The sequence below is a fragment of the Cynara cardunculus genome (assembly GCF_001531365.2).
Source record: "Cynara cardunculus var. scolymus isolate 2C chromosome LG 6, CcrdV1, whole genome shotgun sequence".
In the NCBI taxonomy this organism is placed as follows: domain Eukaryota; kingdom Viridiplantae; phylum Streptophyta; class Magnoliopsida; order Asterales; family Asteraceae; genus Cynara; species Cynara cardunculus.
The window spans coordinates 15,837,202-15,856,646 of NC_037533.1; the positions used below are offsets into that span (position 1 = coordinate 15,837,202).

The window sequence follows — 19,445 nt, forward strand, 5'->3', positions numbered from 1 at the left end:
GTTTATTTTCTAGTCAAACCCCGATACTCGTATCCAGTCAAGACCTAATTTTTAGAAAATAAATAATATACACACACATATATTATGTAAAATTATATACCGGGTACGAGATTGGTCGGGGAATATGCTACCCGGTACTGGCCCCGGCCCCAACCCCGGTTTGTCTACCTGGGATCCCGACCCCATTCCCAGGACCCGTTTTAACAAGGAATCTCCATCCCCGTTTAGATCCGATGAGCCAGATTCTCCACCAGGTCGGACAAATCATCATCCCTAGATCCCACATTATATATATATATATACAAGGTGAATCTTGATTTCCATTTTGGATAGAATTTTCTTGGGACAAAAGAATCTTTTAGTTATTTAGCTGAATTAACTGTTTCATTGATCTTTTAGCAAAAAAAGTGAACTTTTTTAAAAGGGTAAACTTATATATATATGAAAGCTAAGAACATAGAGAACCCATGTTCCCTGTTATTTTAACCTTTGGGGTTCTCCTGTAGAGAGCCCATGACAAAGTGAAGTACAGGAGCAACCTGTTCATCTTCTTTTTACTCCATTGATCCGCTCCTTTTCAGGATCGATCTCATTCAAACCAGAAAAGCCATCATGTCTCTAGGCTATGCAGAAAAGCTCTCTTACATAGAGGATGTTGGCAATGTCGGAATGACAGAAATTTTTGACCCGCCTCATGTATTACAGGAAAAGGTTTGATTCTTCATCCATTTCCATAAGTCTATGATTACATGCTTTGTAATGTATTTTCGTTGTTGTTGCTAATCTTAGTTTGCAACTATGATGATCTTAATCGATTGATGTGCTTATGAGAGTTGCTTTCTTGCTTAGGTTTTTGTGATTGAAGTTTAGTTTGAGGTTAATTGTTGAAGAAGATCAAAGTTTTGGCGTGCATTGATGGTTGAATTCATTTTTGTGTTGCTTGTAGAGTCTTGAATTAGGGTTACTAAAATTTATCTATAATCAATTGTGCATTGATGTTTCCATGATCGACTTTGATTGGGATGAGGGAATTTTTTAGGGATCATGGTTTCGTATGCAGCCAATAGGCCCATTGATTATTCATCAGTTCTATTTTACAGTTTTTAGCTAAATGCGCCTAAATTTAGGGTCTGAAAGTTGATTTCATAGGGAATTTTTTTGGAAGGGTGTCTTAGGCTATGCCCGGACTAATCTCAACAATTTTTGACCATAAGAGATTAGCCCTGATAAACTCAGTGGCCATAGTTGTCGTGGACCCTGGGCAGATGGGATATTCCACCACATCCACAACCATTGTGGTTCTCATGGGGATTGATGGCACTTGAAATTTTAATTTTTACAAGTAAAGTGGTCATTATGAATCACAAAATGAAAGCATTGGCTAAGAACTTCTCTTGTAGGATATAGTATACTGAAAAGGCATGTAAACTTTACTTTGGGGGAACAATAAAAAAGAAATAGAAAATCCCATTTGTCTATGAAGCATTCTATGCTATTAGGCCTCATATAAAAGATGGAATTGGGGCAGTGATATGAACTTGTTATGTACACATAATTGATTGTGCTGTGATGTGGGCGGTTTTTGAAGTGATAATGTCGGGTTGTTTGGATATGCTTGCTATTAACACTCGTGTATTTGCTTCATTGCATTGGCAGATTGAACGGCTTACCATGATGATTCGGAAGGTTTGCTTTGATGATATATGTTTCATTTATGGTGTATAAGCCTTCACTCAGTCTCTCTCAAGTCTCAACTTAAGTTTTACACCATTTTCATCTTACTTGCAGAGTAACCATTTAGTCGTGTTTACTGGAGCTGGGATATCAACTTCTTGTGGTATACCTGATTTTCGTGGCCCCACAGGAATTTGGACACTTCAGGTATATATTTTCAAACCTTCTCCCTTCATGTTCTGTGAGAGACAATAGTATATTGTCTGATAAAACTAAACCAAATGAACCCGGTGTATCCCATCCGAAGGCAGGGTCTCGGGGGGGGGGGGGGGGGGGGGGGGGCGTGCACGCAGACCTGACCTCTACTCTCAAAGTGTAGAGTGGTTGTTTCGTGAAGATCCCGGTTTGTGAGAAGTATGCGAAATAGATAGAAAGTTTCCCCAAAGAAATAGAGGGAATAACAAAAGGTGAGGGTTCGGAAAAGAAGAACCTGATACAAGAAAACAAGAGATGATTGTCCTATATGGTTACCTGATGTTTAAACATGGATGAATTGATTCACACTTTCAGAGCAATAATCAGTGCCAACTAAATGGGCCAAACCCATAAATAACCATAGAACTTTTTAGGAAAATAACAATAAATCTAGCATACTGTGAATAAAAGTGAATTCAACATGCTTTTCCGTTTGAAGAATGTCTGTCAGTAATGGTAGCTGTGGAGCAGTCACATTGGGGCACTTTAATGGATTTGTTTCTGCTCACCATTTTTTTTATGGTTACGAGCCGTTATTCATACAAAATCGTTTATGTAATCCTGTGCCTAGTTATGTAATTTGAGGAACACACTTATAAGCCTATCATGTCACCAATATGTGGTCTCTGTTTGGTGGGAACCAATGGGCAATTATGTTTTCTCTTTTGTAAGCCTTCTTTGGTTACAGACTGGGTTGGATCTGAGATCTGATTCATCAACACGCACACCCTTTCTGAAACTTACCATGGACAGTCTTGTTGAAAGTTGGATTAATGTTACTCAAATGGTTCTGTTAATTATTGGTTTGATTGAAATGCAGCGGGGAGGCAATGCCTTGCCAGAAGCATCACTCCCATTTCATCGGGCGATGCCAAGCATGACCCATATGGCATTGGTCGAACTAGAGAGAGCTGACATTCTTAAATTCGTTATTAGCCAAGTAAGAATCACGTGCTTCCTTTTCTTATATATAATCTAATCTATTGCCATTTTATTGTCTTAAAGTCTTCATAAGGGACTAGTATCTATAACTCAAAGTGTTGTTAATATGTCTATCTATAACTCAATGTACTTGTAAGCCGAAAGGTTTCAATTTTGAAAATATAAAGCCATACACTCTATTCGAAATATAACATCATCCAATCTAATAAACCATGTGTTATCAAGCATGCCAACTTTATGCTCACTGCTGTTAAATTACAGAACATTGATGGCCTCCATCTTAGATCTGGAATTCCAAGGGAAAAGTTGTCAGAATTGCATGGGAATTCCTTCATGGAAAGATGCTCTTCTTGTGGTGTTGAGTAAGATTTCATCCTATTCTGCTAATACATTGTTTTTTTGGGTTTTAACTTTTAATATTTCACTCGATTTGTCCAACTTATTTGTGGGCTTCCGTTATAACTTGTGCTCACGTAAGAGTGTCGGCCATAAGTCTTTTCACTTATTCTGCATTCTTCATCAAGCTTTCGAAACTGGTTTCTTAGAAGCAATTTTATAATTTTGACCTGGAAAGGTACTTTCGAGACTTTGAGGTTGAATCTGTCGGACTGAAGGAGACATCACGAAGGTGCTCCAATGCAGATTGTGATCTTAAACTTAAAGACACAGTTCTTGATTGGGAGGTATTCTCTTAACTAATGGCATCTTCTTATTTGCTACACTTGACACTAGACTTGTTAGCAAATTGAAGTGATTACTATAAAAATTTTGGTTTTCGTTTAAGCTTATGGTACTAAGTTATATGCGGTGCAAAACTAGCTTTAGATGGATGAATTTGATGCAAAAAGAGGAACATAATTTTTTGTATTAAATTATGAAATAGAATGCCATGTTAGAATCATCCTGAGAGATTGTCATGAGCAATGATCGAGGAAATATTTTATAGGTAATCATCATCAATTTATCATCTAGACCAAAAACTTTACTATCACTACACTTGGAAGCGCATGGAAGATAAAACATCTAATCCTACAATGCTCTGTGTGTTCTTGTAGGATGCATTGCCCCCCGAAGAGATGAATCCAGCAGAGGCACACTGTGAAAAGGCTGATGTGGTATTATGTTTGGGAACGAGGTAATCGTAGTATTATATACCTGACTATACCATATATATAACCTCTCTATCTTTGTACCATTGTTAAAACATCTAAAACGGGTATGTGTTGCTTGGGCATTTTGAAGTATGATGGGTAGGAGTGTAAAAATATGAGTATTATGTAAACCAAACCAAACGGAAAAAACCCAATAAATCTGCTATACACTAATGCAAATTGGTTGGATTACTTGAATTAGCCGAATGTACAATTTCCACAGGCTTTGGAGAGGCCTCGGACTCTACCAAAAACGGTTTCCCGCTCAATTGAGTTGATAAAACAGATGTCTTCTCCTAACCTCTCCTCTATTTAACAGACTTCTTAAAGCGATTTCCCCTATTTACCCCTATACAACAGACTACTAAAAATTTCCTATAATGCCCCTGCACACCTAACTGCTGCTGTTACATCTTTATTAAGTTATTACCACTACTACCCTTTCTCCCCTAGCATATGTATCTAATAGCAGCATCCAGGGTATAACAAAATCCAGCTTGAAAGCAGGGTCTGGAAGGGGTAAGATGTACGCAGACTTGACCTCTACCTCCTGAGGATAAAGCGGCTGTTTTCAAGAAACCCCTCGCTTGTTCGAAAGTATAAATATAATTGTATTTCATGTAAATTGAAAATTCGCTGTCATGATATGGGCATATGATGTCCTGTTTCTTGCTTCTTGTTTGGGAACATGAGTATATTGGTAATTTCTACTCAAAGCAGTTTGCAGATTACTCCTGCATGCAATTTGCCTCTGAGGTGTCTTCGTGGTGGTGGCAAGGTTGTTATTGTGAATCTTCAGGTATTCCTTTGTTCCACTTTGTTAGTATTAGCACAACTTATCTTCTGTTCTGGATTGACTCAACCCGCCTTTCTTATTCTTTTCGTTTCATTTTCTTTTATTTTTATCAAATTCTACAGAAAACTCCGAAAGACAAGAAAGCAAATCTGGTCATCCATGGATTCGTAGACAAGGTGGTGTATGAAAACAAAACCCTTTCTTATGAAAATTGACTTTCTTCTATACCTTTGTGTCTTGAGAAAAATTATAAATCTATTTGCTAAATAGTAAAGGTGGACTAGTGGCTTTTCTGATAATTGTAGCTGAAAATCATCCCATAGGACTTAGGAGTACAACTATCACAAATATTTTCTGGTTAATTCGATGTAAATCCACCCTTTTATCATGGATATCAATCAATGCAGGTGATTGGTGGAGTCATGGAGCTTCTCAATATGCGGATTCGCCCATTTGTCAGGATAGATCTTCTCCAGACCGTTTTAACTCAGGCGTTAAGCTTAGGTTATTTCCCTTCTTTTCTTTTCCTTTCTTGAGAAAAAAATTTGCATCACACATTATCTGTAACAACTCCTCCCACATCGATAGATAATGGGATCTGTGAGCTCCTTATAAGCCTCAAGTTGTGGGCTACCAATAACTTTGCTATGGTTTTAAGTTGGATTCGAAGTTATTGGGTCAGCCTGTTGCTTTGGGGTGTTGCAATATCCATGATCGTTCTTTTTGACAAATTATGTTCAGAAAATCTAAATGTTCCATTTCCTTTTAGATAAGAGATATGTCAACTGGACACTCCGAATAGCAAGTATACATGATAAGAAGGCGCTACTTCCATTCATCAAGTCTGTGGAGGTGAGCCAATCTTGAAAGCTATTTTCTTTTAACGGATGCTGAGTTTCTTTCTTTTAAGTTATCTTTTCTGTTTCTAGTAAACCAATCTTGATATGCTCAATTGAACCTCTAGATCAAATACCGATTGCACGTATACAAATTACCAAGTTGTAAAGATTTCAAACACGACTGTAAGCTTTATGACTTAAATATTAAGCCCCCTGCTAAAGCTTGTTAGAATGTGTTTTAATGTATGTAGCTAAATATTTTAACATTTATAGACCATACAAAAAAGGGTTTATTTTTTTAAGGTATTTAGCTGCATATTTAAGCATTTCTAGACCATATAAAAACAACACATCTTCAAAAAATTTAAGAATTGACACTTCGGCACTTTTCACAAGCCGGGGTCTTCATAGAAACAACTGCTTTGCTCTTTGGGGGTAGAGGTCATGTTTCCTTACGTGGGATATACTGTGCTCGTTTGATTTGGTTTCCACTTCGCCACTGATATTTACGTCGTATCATCTATGAAACCAGTGGCAGACTCAAAATTTTCGACGAGCAGATGCACCTTTAAGGTGGATTAGAGGCCCACAAAGTCGCCTGATGTGTTTTTAGCTGAATTCCCTTATTTTGAGGGAACATTTCAGTTTTTTTGGTTGATTTTGAGGAATTTTTTAGTTTTTTTGTTGATTTCGAGAGAATTTTTAGGTTGATTTGGAGGGACTTTTTCAGTTTTCTAGTTTTCTGATTTGTGCACATGAAATTGCATTTTAGGTTTCTTTTTCAGATAACCAGCCCATGAAAGAGGCTGTTCTAGATAAGCACCCTTTTCAGCTTAAAAGGTACTATTCAACATTCTTTTATTGTTTTATGAATCCCGCCTTCATTTCTTCTCGCACCATATCAAAATCACCCACAAAAATGAAATGTTAAATGGCCATAACAGTTTCAAGATCGAGTTGTAAATAATACGTAAAGATAAATCGTCTACTGTGGCATTATGTTCATGTCTAAAATTTGTTTAAATTCAGGAGAACCGTTTGGACGGCTGAACCATTTGATGTTATCTTGAAAGTTAACTTCAGCGAGGGGTGTGGATGTGTATGCAGCCGAATTAAGATCCCTATCGATTTCCACGTATGTAGTTCTCTTCATTTCATTCCTAATCCGCATTTATTACTCTCCATCCCATGAAATTACTAAAATCCTCTTTTCTAATTTTGATCAAATGACTAAAATACCCTTAAATAACGTGAAATAAGGCACAACTTATGTCGCCCAAATTAACCTGTGTTACATTGTTTGCTTGCACGCCATTGAATCGTGCACACACCATTGAATCATTATTCTACATGTTATATTTCCCAATTACGTGTTATATTACCTATCTGTGACTATTTTAAGCGCTGTTTGGTTGGTTTTCCAATTAAATCCTGTATGGATAAAGATGTTTGTGTGGGTTAATCGGTCTGTACAGATTGAGAAGATTTTTGTTTAGAAGAGTTTCTTTCATGGATGAAAGGAGCGTGTTTGTTAATTGGGAGGGGCAGGTTCGAAAAAAACTTGGCTTTCTGCATAAAGCTCCCCTCCTTGAAACTTATTGAACAAACCACTTTCTATATCACTAAGCCACTACCAAACAGTCATGTATAGGTGACCAATAAATTGCGAGTCTCATTAAGCTCATTAAGCTGCTAAAAAACATGCCTTATTGTCTACTTGCACACACCGTTTCGTTGTGCACAAGCCGGGGATCTTCATGGAAACAACCTTTCAATCCTTGTGGTTGAGGTAAGGTCTGTGTACATCCTACCGCTCCTATAAGCCGATTTTCGATTGTGATATATTGGGTTTGTTTGGTTTAAGATGGGTGATATGGTAATTTTGGCCTAGAAACATTTCAAAAGCGTTAAATGTTGCAAATTTCGTGGGATGGAATCGTTGTTTATTCTTGTGTTGTGCTAATCTTCCGAATATCTTGGCAAATCGTGTGCTGTGGGCTTCGTATGCAGGCATCAACTGACACTTTGAAGCGTGATAAAGATCACGTTTTCCGAAAGCTAAAATCGAAAGCCATAAAAGGTTCATGTTGCGGGCATAATTCGGTTCTCGAGAGAAAAGTGATGATAGTTCCAAAGAGCGAGACTATAGTTCGTGCCATTGTGACCAACATCCGATGGTACGATGACAAAATGGTTAAAACCACAGGAGCTGGCTCTTTGAGCAATGGCTCGTTGAAACGGAGAAAAGAAGGTAAAAGTGACACCGAAGCAGGTCGTAAGCACAAGAAAGGGCAAAATAGGCATAAAAATAGATGAGCAGCAAATAGTTATTTGTTTGATTTTCGACGATGTAAATACATATAATTACTTGGTTTTTTTGGCGTAGAATTGTCATATAATGCAGCATCTGAGTGAATTTTTGGTAGGTTTATGTTGGGTCTTCTGTGTAATTTGACCATCTTGCCCCTAAACAGATCAAGGAATGTTTACCGAACGCTTGTCCAGGTTGGCAAAATTCAACACTATCGTCTATTTACCGGGTAAAATTTTAGTCTACAAAACAATATCGTATACAACAATTTACCTGGTAAGCGCTAATCGTGGTAAGAGTCGTCGCCCTTACTTACCGGGTAAGATTCTAAGTCATTGCCTTCGCTTTTACCGGATAAGATTTTTGGTTCTTGACATATTCATTCTAATGTAATATGACTTGGTAAGTGCTTACTCGGGTAAGCGTTTGGTAAACAACCCAAAACCATGCACAAGGTGTACTGTGTAGAAACGGTATTGTTTCACGTGTGAAAAAAATGTCATGATTATACAGACTACAATGTTGTTTCACATGTGAAACATTGATGATTGCTTTGTGTGTGTAAAATAATAGTTTTGAACGTTTCACATAAAAAACAACATTGTATAAAAACTGTGTTTTCACACGTGTCGTTTCATATATGAAACAACATAATAAAATTGGTGGTTTTTGTGAAATGACGACCGTTATAACGAGTATTATGTCGACCTTCTTTCGAATTACAATTTCAAGTGCAAATTTGGTGTCGTATAAATAGAGTTCATAACAAAAGGTCGAACGATCATGCATTAAACTCTTGACATCCCGAGCTTTCGTTTAAACAGGCGTTTGAGAAGGTATACTTGCAATATGCTTGCACCGACCAAAGCGGTAGATTCGAAGATAGCTTTGTGCATCGCTCTCTTGCTCATCGCTTCCATTACTGCAAATCAAACACATACAATTAGTAAGAATAAAATACTGTTTACTCACCTGAAGTCATCAACCCAACAGTATCTGAATTACCAATACAACTCAGACTTCTGGATAGGCATGGGAATAGGGCAAGGATGGGGCGGGGACCTCAATCCTCGTCCCCGTCCCCATCTCCGCCGGGGAATATAATCACATCCCCAACGGGGAACGGAGATTTTTTTTTTCTGTTTATATAAGTTATTTTAAATTAAATATGTGAGAGACCATACATGTTTAAATTTCAAACATATTTAGTAAACCTAAAGCCAAAATGAATTTAATTTAATACAAAAAAAACCACAACATCATATAAGAACTAATAACCTAAAACAAAAAAAAATTCAATTAAATCCAGAAAAACTTAAAGTCACATGTACCAAAAGATATTGAGTAATATAAAACCATATCGAGTAATATACAAAACTTATCGAGTAATTGGATTTTGACTTCACATCCAAAATATTACATATTAACATCTAAAAAATAACAATTTTAGATTATAAACCTAGTTAGCAAATAGAAAATTATGAATTACTACTTTAGTTAAAATAAATAATATATATATATATATATAAAATATAATATAATTAATTAATTAATTAATATATATAACGGGTACGGGATGGGACGGGGCGGGGCGGGAAGTACCATACCCGTCCCCATCCCCGGTTTGAGACAAATGGGAATCCCCGTCCTCATCCCTGATTTAACGGGGAATCCCCGTCTCCGACTGGGTTCCCCGACATAAGCTAAAAGTTCAAGCCCCACCTCGGCTCCATGACCATATGGTTCGTGAATCTTGTATTTGGGTATATAAATAAAAAAAAAATTAAAAGTTCAATGATCAGTTTATCTATTTTGTCTTCTACTGAAAGTTTGAAGTCATACTTATTGTCTGCCGATCACTCTCGGCCTCGAGCCAATGCTGTTCAAATTGAATGTTATTCAAAGCGGACTCTAACTTAGAAATCTGTTCCAAAATCGGATTGAAATGATCTACAAAATAAAAACGTCATTCAAGTCGTTAATTACTTTCTCCGTCCCATTAAAATTGCACCACTAACCACTGTTTTAACGAAAATGACAGTGCAAGAATGAACGGTTTTGGACAAAGTTGTCGAAATGCAAATGCAAGAAAAACCACCGTTACGGTTCTTTTGTCCAAATTTGTTCAGTCTTACAAATGCAGTGTTGGTTTTTTGCAGTTCACAAGAACGATGATTTGTTTGCAGTTAAAATGCCAGTTCAATTGTAAATAGAAATGCTCGGTTATCAACATACCTTTGACAAGATATGCAAATCTTGTCGAAAATAGTGACGGTTTGAGGGCAAGTAGGTAATTTTAACTATTTCGTGTAAACCAGGAATGAAAATTATACATGTAAGTGAACGTCTCACCATCTTTTGCATGTTGAAAGTCGTTATACAAGTGGCTCGAATGGACATCAAAGTCTATGATTTCTTGGAACGCCGATTTGCTACTGAAGCAGAATTGATAGAGGCCTTCGTTATGTGTCACGAACTCGTACTTGTCGCTTGTTTTGTCACGGATGTCGTGAATTTGCTCACCTTTCGGTCCCTTCACCTAATTGTCACAACATCGTCACTAAAAGTTCTGTTACAATCAATCATGCACGTTAAGTTTTTTTTTTGTATGGTACATATGTTTCATGTAAGATTTATTTGACTACTAAAGGGCCTTTGGCCAAGCGGGATGTGAGTTTTTGGCCTCCTAGAAGGTCAACAAAGGTGAAAAAGGTGTGTGTGCGTTTATTTGTTCTATTTACCGTATATAAATATTATATACTTAAAAAAATTATTTGACTACTGTGAAAAACTATTTAATAATTAAAGATCATTTCTTTCATCATTCCTACAATACGAAAAAAAAAAAATAACGCACTTTAACTTGATTCATATTTTGGATAACATACTTTGCAAACTTCCACTGTGATACCTAAGATGTAAAGTTTTAAACATTTAAGTACCCGAGTAACATGTTGAAGTATTAACCGGTTAGATTAATATATCAATGTTAGCAAATAATACTGAGTTGGATACCACATCACTCGTCACATCAACATGGTAACCGGTTACTTAAATGTTTAAAACTTTACATCTTAGGTACCAAAATGAAAGTTTTAAAAGTACGTTACCCAAAATAGGAACCGAGTTAAAGTACGTTACTTTTTTCATGCAATTTGCCCTATATTTGAAGGATCTGTTTGGTAGTAAAAATGGGATAAATTTAGATTCTTGACCTCAATTCAACGTGGAATGAAAATTTGGGCTTGTAAGAAAATGGACTCATTATATTATATAAAATCAAACAATTTATTTTTATTTTCAACCTCATTAATTACTGTTTAATACCTCTAACCACACACCCGTAAAATCTTTAACCCTCTAGCAGTTCTCCATTTTGGAGATTAGGAAAAATATAAGAGAAAACTCTGAATTTTTTTTTCCTTCATTTTAAAGAATCTGTTCAAGATATTGATATAACCACGTTAAACTCGATAACAGAGGCTAATAGAAACTTTAAATCATATCAAAGTCATAATTTAAACCTCAAAACTCAAAACCCGTTTTTCGTCGACGAATACTTAAAAAAAACGTAACTAATACTTAAGGACCATTTACCAAACACTTACCTGGTAAGTGCTTACCCGTAAAATTTAACACTATCAATTACTTACTGAGTAAGATTTTAGAACACCAAAACATAATCGTATAGGCATGGGAAATTGGGAATGGGGCAGGGACCTCAATCCCCGTCCCCGATAACTTATATCTATCCTCGTCCCTGTTCCCGCCCCCAATGGGAAACAGAGATCCCCAACAGGGAAACGGGGATTTTTTTTTCCTTTTATGTAAGTTATTTTAAATTAAATATGTGAGAGACCATACATGTTTAAATCTCAAATATTTTCAATAAACCTAAAACCAAAATGAATATAATTTAATACAAAAAAACCATAGCATCATATAAGAATTAATAACCTTAAAAAAATCAATTTAATCCAAAACTATATCGAGTAATTGTATTTTGACTTGATATTCAAGATATTACATATTAACATCTAAAAAATAACAATTTAGATTATAAACCTAGTTAAGAAATAGAAAATTATGAATTACAATTTTAGTTGAAATTATATATATATATATATATATATATATATATATATATATATATATATATATATATTATATATATATATATATATATATAGAGCCAATATCAAATGTTAACCATCATTTTTGTGTTAACCTTATTAACTGATCTTGACCATCCAAATCTATAATCAACGGTTAAGATTAATCAACACAAAAAATTAAATTTTAAAGTTTGAATTTTAATGAGGCCTAGTGAACAATGATGAAAGGGGCATTTTGGGAAGAAAAAATACACTTTCTATGCGCGGCTACTATCAAGGGTATTGTAATAAATTGAATTCATTTGTAACCCCCAAACAATTAATGGGGAGTTACAAACAATCAAATCCCAAAAAGTATGCATTCATATTATTAATTTTTTTTTACTATTGATCTTCCATGTTCATTCTTGTATGAATTCCTAAATCGCATAAGAAACACGGTAGTAACAATTTTCGGTATTAATCAATTTGAACACATGAACCATGAACACAATTTGAACAAAAATGAACAACCGTGAACACAATTTGAACACAAATGAACTGTGAACACGATATGAACACGATATGAACACAAATGAACACGATATGTGCAATTTTTGGCCCATACATTCACATACATAGACGCCCCACAAAATTAAGGTAACATATGTTAATTTGTGTTCATCTGTTAATTTGTTCAAATTGTGTTCACGGTTCATTTGTGTTCAAATTGTGTTCACGGTTGTTCATTTGTGTTCAAATTGTGTTCACGGTTCATTTGTGTTCAAATTGTGTTCACGGTTGTTCATTTGTGTTCAAATTGTGTTCACGATTCATTTGTGTTCAAATTGATCAATACCGAAAATCGTTAATACCGTGTTTCTTATGCGATTTAAGAATTCATACAAGAATGATCATGGAAGATCAATATTAAAAAAAAAAATTAATAATATGAATGCATATTTTTTGGGATTTGATTGTTTGTAACTCCCCCATTAATTGTTTGGGGTTACAAATGAATTCAATTTACTACAATACCCTTGTAAGGGTAAAATGAACAAGACATAAACCTATAAGAATAATGGAATTTGATTGGTTGAGAGAGTTTTCAAAGTTAACACAAAAATGATGGTTAACATTTGATCTTCCCTCTATATAAATATAATTTATTAATTAATATATATAACGGGTACGGGGGGGCGGGGAGTACGATACCTGTTCCCGTTCCCGTCCCCATCCCCGATAAGCGTTTGATAAACGGCTCCTTAGACTTTAAATACTGAAAGCGGAATTAAAGAGGGATGAATAATACCACAAGATCAACACCAACGACGGCGATATCCCAAGCATTATAGACCTGAATGACAACAAATGAAAATCGAATGGTTGCAGGAGACTCGACTTTATGTGAAAAACATTCTTCTTTGTCCATCAAAAACCTGATTCCCAACACTTCCCATTTCCTTACGCTCATCGTCAGAAACACCATCACCATCGTCCACAACATTTTCGTCTGAAACAACCACATCGAAATTATTTTACCTAACAGTCGTCTGAACAGCTTTCAACCAATTTAAATGACAACTCATACATTCTTCACTTTCAACCTCACATACATTCCATGATAATTAAAAACTTTCTAGTGACAATTGCATCAAAAAGTAACGTACTTTCAAAACTTCTATTTTGGTACCTAGGATGTAAAGTTTTAAACATTTAAGTACCCGGGTAATCGGTTAAACACTAATTTTATATTAAAAAAAAGTCCATGTCACTAACCACGTCAGCAAATAATACTGAGCTGAATACCACATCACTCGCCGCATCAGCATGATAACCGATAATTGCTTCAACCTTTACCGGGTACTTAAATGTTTAAAATTTTACATTTTAGATACCAAAATGGAAGTTTTTACCCAAAATAGAAATCAAATTAATGTACGTTACTTTTTCATACGATCTACACTTAACTTTAATGCATACAAAAATTCAAATTATTTTGTATTTCTGAGTATTTTGTAATATATTTAACACCAAAGTTATTTATATTGTTATAAATTTAAATTTTAATTATATTACTTCCACAAACACCAATTATTAACCACAACGGTCGTGCTTGATTGGTTTGAGCTTGAGCTTCAAATGTCAAAAGTGTCTGGGGGTCTAAGGTTCAAATCTAATGAGGAATAAAACTCCCCTTTTGGCCATAAAGGTTCAAATACGGTGACTCCGGGCTATCCACAAAGCATGTGGTCTTCCTAAAAGTAGTCGGCTCATATAGCAAGTTGGATATCCACGTTAATAAAAAGAACATAAATTATTTATTTATTGATTTATAAATATTGGATCAGTTGGTTGATAATTGTAAATCTTTGTACAAGTTGATCATGCGTTTTTGTTGATATAGAAATCTTGATCAACGACCTTTGATAATCTATAATTTATTTGTTTAAAGTAGCCGTATACTCGTTCGGACCGGAGTGGCATCAGAAACGGTTGGGACTAGTCCAGAAACTGATCGGTTAACCGGTTCCGCAGAATATAGAGCCCAGCTGAAAGAGCCCGAGCCTAAAGCCTGATGCAGACTATGCGTGTCAAAGCCCAATCAGGACGACATTTTGGGGGCAAAGCCCGTCTAGAAAAAAACTCTAATCAAGCACCTTTTCAACCAGCGGTGGCCACAGACAAAGGACCAATCCGGCCTAGGACCAATTATAGGACCGTCGACCGGGACTGGTTTTGGAGAGTTTCAAGGGACCATCCCGATCGGGACCGGTTATGGCCCGGCCTGCCAGGGCCCAAGACCGGTTTTTGGTCATCACTATTTTCAACCCAAAGCCTGGGCCAGGCCTAAAAAACCAGTCCTTTTTTCAGTTATTGATAACCGGCTTGAAAGGCTCGGGCCCGAACTTCGGTGAATCTCCATCACAGAATGTAAATGGTCATTTGTTAAGTCCACCCGAATTAAAGTTACAAATGCAAATTTGGTGGTATATATCTAGAGCTCATAACAGAAGATCGAATAAATTAAAAAGTGCTATAAAACATTCCGCAATCGATCATGAATTAAACTCTCGACATCCCGAGCTTTCGTTCAAACAGACGTTGGAGAAGGTAGACCTGCAATACGCTTGCACCGATCAAAGCTGCTGATTCGAACATAGCTTTGTGCATTGCTCTCTTGCTCATCCCTTCATTTACTGCAAATCGACCACATTAATTAAAACACCATTTACTTTTTGTGTCCTGGTAGGTTGTCTAACTTTGGGTTTGTATGTTAGCAGCTTAATAAGCTTAATGGTACTCATAGCTCATTCAGTCGGCTTTATACAACTATTTGGTAGTGGCTTAATGGCTTAATGATACATAGAAAGTGGCTTATTTAATAAGGTTCTAGGGGGGGTTATGCAAAAAAACCATGTTTTTTTTCCAAACCTGCACCTTCCCATTACAAAAACAAGCTCATTCTATCTATGAAAAAACTCTCTAAAGCCAAAACCTCCATAATCTATACAAATTAATCCACACAGATAGCTTTATCCATACAAGACTTAATAGAATACCAAACAAACAGCCCCTTTCACGATAAACCTTGTTAGGTCACCTAACAACTTATTATAACACCTTTAGATAAGACACACTGTTCTTGTTCTTTTTGTTTATAGCAAATTGACCGCTTACTTGGCTCAAACCAATGATATTCTCTTGAACTAATATATATATAAAAGATGACCACTAAACTTTCATGATTTTTCATTTATGCACCTCGAGAAAAAGATCTTCATAACCAACCCAGTATAGGATTTACGCTGACATGACATCTACCCCGAAGAGTAGAACAGATATTTCCATGAATTTGTGCTTTTTATGACACACACTTTTCACAAGTCAGATGTATTCACGAACAAGGAAACAACTATTCTACTCCTTGGGGTAGATCAGTGTACATCCCGCCCCAACCCGTGGACTCCACCTCCTGGTAGGATATACTGGGTTCATTTGGTTATCTTCGTTAGGGGTTGTTAGGTTGGTTTCCCGTTAAGTCCAGTATAGATAAAACTGTCTGTGTGGATTAATCTGTCTATATAGATTGGGAAGTTTTTGTTTGAGAGGGTTTTTTCATAGATAGAATGAGCATATTTTTTAACTGGGAGGGATAGGTTTGGAAAAACTTGGCTTTCTGCATAAAGCTCCCTATAGAAGCTTAATGAATTAGCCACTTTTTACATCATTAAGCCACTACCAGATAGTCATGTATAGTTGTCTGTATAAGATGTGAGTCCCATTAAGCTCATTAACCTGCTAACAAACAAGCCCTCACTCTATTAATTGCATTATTTTCACCTAATTTAACAAACTAAAGTCAAGATTGAGGGAGCTTAACGAGTCAATAAACCAAAAGTTTAATGATCATTTTATCTAATTTGCGTTATATTGATAAAGAGTCGGAGATTATACTTATTGCTTGTCGATCAGTCTCCGCCTCGAGCCAATGTTGTTCAAATTGAATGTTATATAAAGCATCCTCTAACTTGGATATCTGTTCCAAAATCGGTTTGAAATGATCTGCAAAATAAAAAACATCATCCAAGTCAAATTAATTACAGAAATATTGAAACAATCAACTCTATATTCATATAAATCAAGGTTCTAAATGTCGTGAATTGTGGCGTGGCTTCGAGGTCAAGCCTCAGGAGCCACTGTGTTTTTCAAGACATGACTTATGACGGAAAATCGTATATACAATAATATAGATATATGTATGTTTTCTACTATTACTCAATGAGTCAATGATATTAAGCAATTTAAATTAAGTTATATACTCGAAACTAAAAAGTAAGACATGAGCCTTGGGTCGTTGCGACGAGCCTTTTAGAACATTGGTTATAATTGGGCCCAATACAAAACGTTGCAAAATGACCAAAATGGCCCTCATATAAGGGCACTTATCGGATGGCTTTAAGGGACGTTAGGGCAACGACGGGAATAATGATGAGCCTTTTAGAACACTGGTTATAATTGGTCCGAATAAAAAACCCGTTGCAAAATGACCAAAATGGCCCTCACATGAGGGGACTTATCGGATGGCTTTAAGGGACTTTAGGGCCAGGAACGTTAGGGCCAGGGACGATTGGTGAAAGCAAATTGAAATGATGAGGACGATTGGTGGAAGTTACTCTAATATTTTATATATGGCAAAACTCACACACACTCCTCACGTTTGGCGAGACTTGAACCCTTGACCTCCAAGGAGGTTGGGAGGTGGGGTTCTACTGGTATCTCGGGTACCGTTGGGCCAATGACCCTTCGGTAAGATATGCAAATCTTGCGGACAAAAATAACTTGAGGGCAACTACGTAATTTCAACTAGTATGCAAATGAAAAAAGAAAATGAAGACCTCACCATCTTTTGCATGCTCAACGTCGTTATAGAAGTGGCTAGAATGCACATCAAAGTCAATGGTTTCATGGTACGGAGATTTGTTAGTGAAGCAAAACTGATAGAGTCCTTCTTTATGTGCCACGAAATCGTACTTGTCGCTTGTTTTGTCACGGAAATCATGAATTTGTTCTCCCGCAGGTCCTTTCACCTAATAATCGTCAACATGCTCACTAAAATTCATTCGGTAACCAAAATTTGTGACAATATCATTAAAGTACACTACAACAAAATCGATCATAAATGACACCATTTACGTTACAATAAGTTCATGGGATGTTTTTGGACATCCTAACAAGTTTTTAAGACGATCATAAAATAAAGTGTCCTATTAGTTTTTTATACGATGTTATTTGAAAAATTGTCTTACAAAAACAAATGTCTTATAAAAAGATATTCATAAACAAGCTAATATGACACCTTATTTCGAAAGTGTCTTAGAAACTCTTTAGGATGTTCAAACATGTCATAGCATCCTATCATAACACGTACAACTGTTTGATCCTATAAACTTAACTCCTATAAAGCAAGTTTATTAGACATTTAGGGGCCGTTCACCAAACGCTTATCCGGGTAAGTGTTTACCGGCAAAATTCAACATTATGACTTACTTACCTGGTAAGATTTTAATCCACAAAAATGGTATCAAATGGACTCTTTGACCCAATATTTGATCATGCCAAAAATTTCAATTTTGACTTTTAAGAGCCAAAATTGGTACTTCATCAACAAAACTGAGTACTGACAAAGGGATTTTTTAGTCATGGAGGAACATCCATAATTACATCAAACAATCTAAGAAAGCAAAATTTGGAGACAACAAACTAAGAACATCCTCGTACGTATCGAATTCAACGAATTAGGTTTCGATTTTCAACATTAAAAGTCTCAGATGCAAAGAGTAAAACCAAAGAGACAAAGAAGAGATGAATACCACAAGATCAACGCCGTCTTCGGTATAATGCCAAGCACCTTCGACTTTAATAACAACGAAAGAAAATCGAACAGTGGTTCCGTACTCGGTTTTATGAGAAAAACATTCGTCTCTATCAATTACAAACCTGATCCCGAACACTCCGCCTATGTTAGCCGTCAGAAGCACCATTACTGCCGCCGCAACCGCCGTCGACATCATTCTCATCTGAAACAAAATCAAACAATTCAGTTCAAGGAACAACATCGGAACTTTCGATTCAAACTTAAGGGTACATCAATAGATTAGTGACTAGTTTACCTTTGATTCGATTCGGATATGGAGGATTTGGGGCCGATTAATTGATAATTTCTTCGATTACAGTCACGATTGAGGACGGATCAGAAGTCAGAACACACGACCAAACTTGGAACTAGTTTCACCCAAGTCGAACGGGGGAAGTCGTAAGTTGTTTTTATGTTTGACGGTTTTATGACGGAGCCGTCATTAAGTGGGCCGTGGGCTAAAATATGTTTACCCGGCCCAATGGGTTTCTGGAAAAGGCTTCAAGCCCACGTTAAGTTCTACCATTTAGCCCAAATTTAAGCTAAATACTAATTAGAATTTGGCGGTCTAGACACTAGAGTCATAGAGATGGGTTTTTTTTATTGACCTCTATATCCAACCCGTTATGAGAGCCGATTAATCCCAGGATGACCACCTGTTTTGCAGATAGTCCGGAGTCACCGTATTTGAACCTCTGTGGCTACAAGAAGATTTTTATTTCTCCTTAGATTTGAACCTGAGACCTTCTGGTACTTTTGACATTTATAGCCAAGCTCAAACCAATCAAACACCACCCTTGTGGTTGAGTCATAGAGATGGTTAAATTGGGCTTGAATGGCATTGGACCAATTAGGACTAGGATGATAGGATCAGTTATGGTCTGACACTCCGATAGTGATGGCCAATCAGGTCCAGCCTGACCCACGACCGTTGGAAGATCGAAACTGGGCCTGGCAAAGGATCG

General features: G+C 36.4%; 3 protein-coding genes across 3 annotated transcripts; 1 reads left to right on the top strand and 2 right to left on the bottom strand.

Annotated features, from left to right (window-relative positions):
• The first annotated feature begins 506 nt into the window (after positions 1-506).
• On the top strand, positions 507-8,109 carry LOC112514628 (NAD-dependent protein deacetylase SRT1). The gene is made up of 14 exons (XM_025121204.1): positions 507-711; positions 1,657-1,686; positions 1,789-1,881; positions 2,750-2,869; positions 3,133-3,233; positions 3,446-3,554; positions 3,927-4,006; positions 4,743-4,821; positions 4,941-4,994; positions 5,226-5,322; positions 5,588-5,670; positions 6,430-6,497; positions 6,687-6,792; positions 7,668-8,109. The coding sequence occupies exons 1-14, from the start codon at positions 613-615 to the stop codon at positions 7,971-7,973; spliced, it is 1,425 nt and encodes a 474-aa protein (XP_024976972.1). The 5' UTR covers positions 507-612; the 3' UTR covers positions 7,974-8,109.
• A 647-nt stretch (positions 8,110-8,756) lies between these two features.
• On the bottom strand, positions 8,757-13,557 carry LOC112514192 (transmembrane emp24 domain-containing protein p24beta2-like). The gene is made up of 4 exons (XM_025120522.1): positions 13,375-13,557; positions 10,321-10,507; positions 9,811-9,918; positions 8,757-8,890 (listed from the first exon to the last, which is right to left on the bottom strand). Exons 1-4 carry the CDS (start codon positions 13,555-13,557, stop codon positions 8,757-8,759), a joined length of 612 nt encoding a protein of 203 aa, XP_024976290.1.
• Positions 13,558-14,991: 1,434 nt separating this feature from the next.
• On the bottom strand, positions 14,992-18,864 carry LOC112514064 (transmembrane emp24 domain-containing protein p24beta2-like). The gene is made up of 5 exons (XM_025120376.1): positions 18,737-18,864; positions 18,437-18,643; positions 17,467-17,653; positions 16,521-16,628; positions 14,992-15,262 (listed from the first exon to the last, which is right to left on the bottom strand). The coding sequence occupies exons 2-5, from the start codon at positions 18,641-18,643 to the stop codon at positions 15,129-15,131; spliced, it is 636 nt and encodes a 211-aa protein (XP_024976144.1). The 5' UTR covers positions 18,737-18,864; the 3' UTR covers positions 14,992-15,128.
• Between the last annotated feature and the right edge of the window lie 581 nt (positions 18,865-19,445).

What these genes read in the sequence shown, in the direction of transcription:
- LOC112514064 (XM_025120376.1), bottom strand. Translation starts at nt 18,643, where the DNA reads ATGAGAATGATGTCGACGGCGGTTGCGGCGGCAGTAATGGTGCTTCTG. An exon ending in AAGACGGCGTTGATCTTGTG is followed by an intron (nt 17,654 to 18,436) that starts GTATTCATCTCT and finishes GACGATTATTAG; the next exon opens with GTGAAAGGACCTGCGGGAGA. An exon ending in GACTGATCGACAAGCAATAA is followed by an intron (nt 15,263 to 16,520) that starts GTATAATCTCCG and finishes GTCGATTTGCAG; the next exon opens with TAAATGAAGGGATGAGCAAG.
- LOC112514628 (XM_025121204.1), top strand. Translation starts at nt 613, where the DNA reads ATGTCTCTAGGCTATGCAGAAAAGCTCTCTTACATAGAGGATGTTGGC. An exon ending in TTAAATTCGTTATTAGCCAA is followed by an intron (nt 2,870 to 3,132) that starts GTAAGAATCACG and finishes GTTAAATTACAG; the next exon opens with AACATTGATGGCCTCCATCT. An exon ending in TTGTTATTGTGAATCTTCAG is followed by an intron (nt 4,822 to 4,940) that starts GTATTCCTTTGT and finishes CAAATTCTACAG; the next exon opens with AAAACTCCGAAAGACAAGAA.
- LOC112514192 (XM_025120522.1), bottom strand. Translation starts at nt 13,557, where the DNA reads ATGGTGATGGTGTTTCTGACGATGAGCGTAAGGAAATGGGAAGTGTTG. An exon ending in TCGTTGGTGTTGATCTTGTG is followed by an intron (nt 10,508 to 13,374) that starts GTATTATTCATC and finishes TGTGACAATTAG; the next exon opens with GTGAAGGGACCGAAAGGTGA. An exon ending in CTTTCAACATGCAAAAGATG is followed by an intron (nt 9,919 to 10,320) that starts GTGAGACGTTCA and finishes TTTATTTTGTAG; the next exon opens with ATCATTTCAATCCGATTTTG.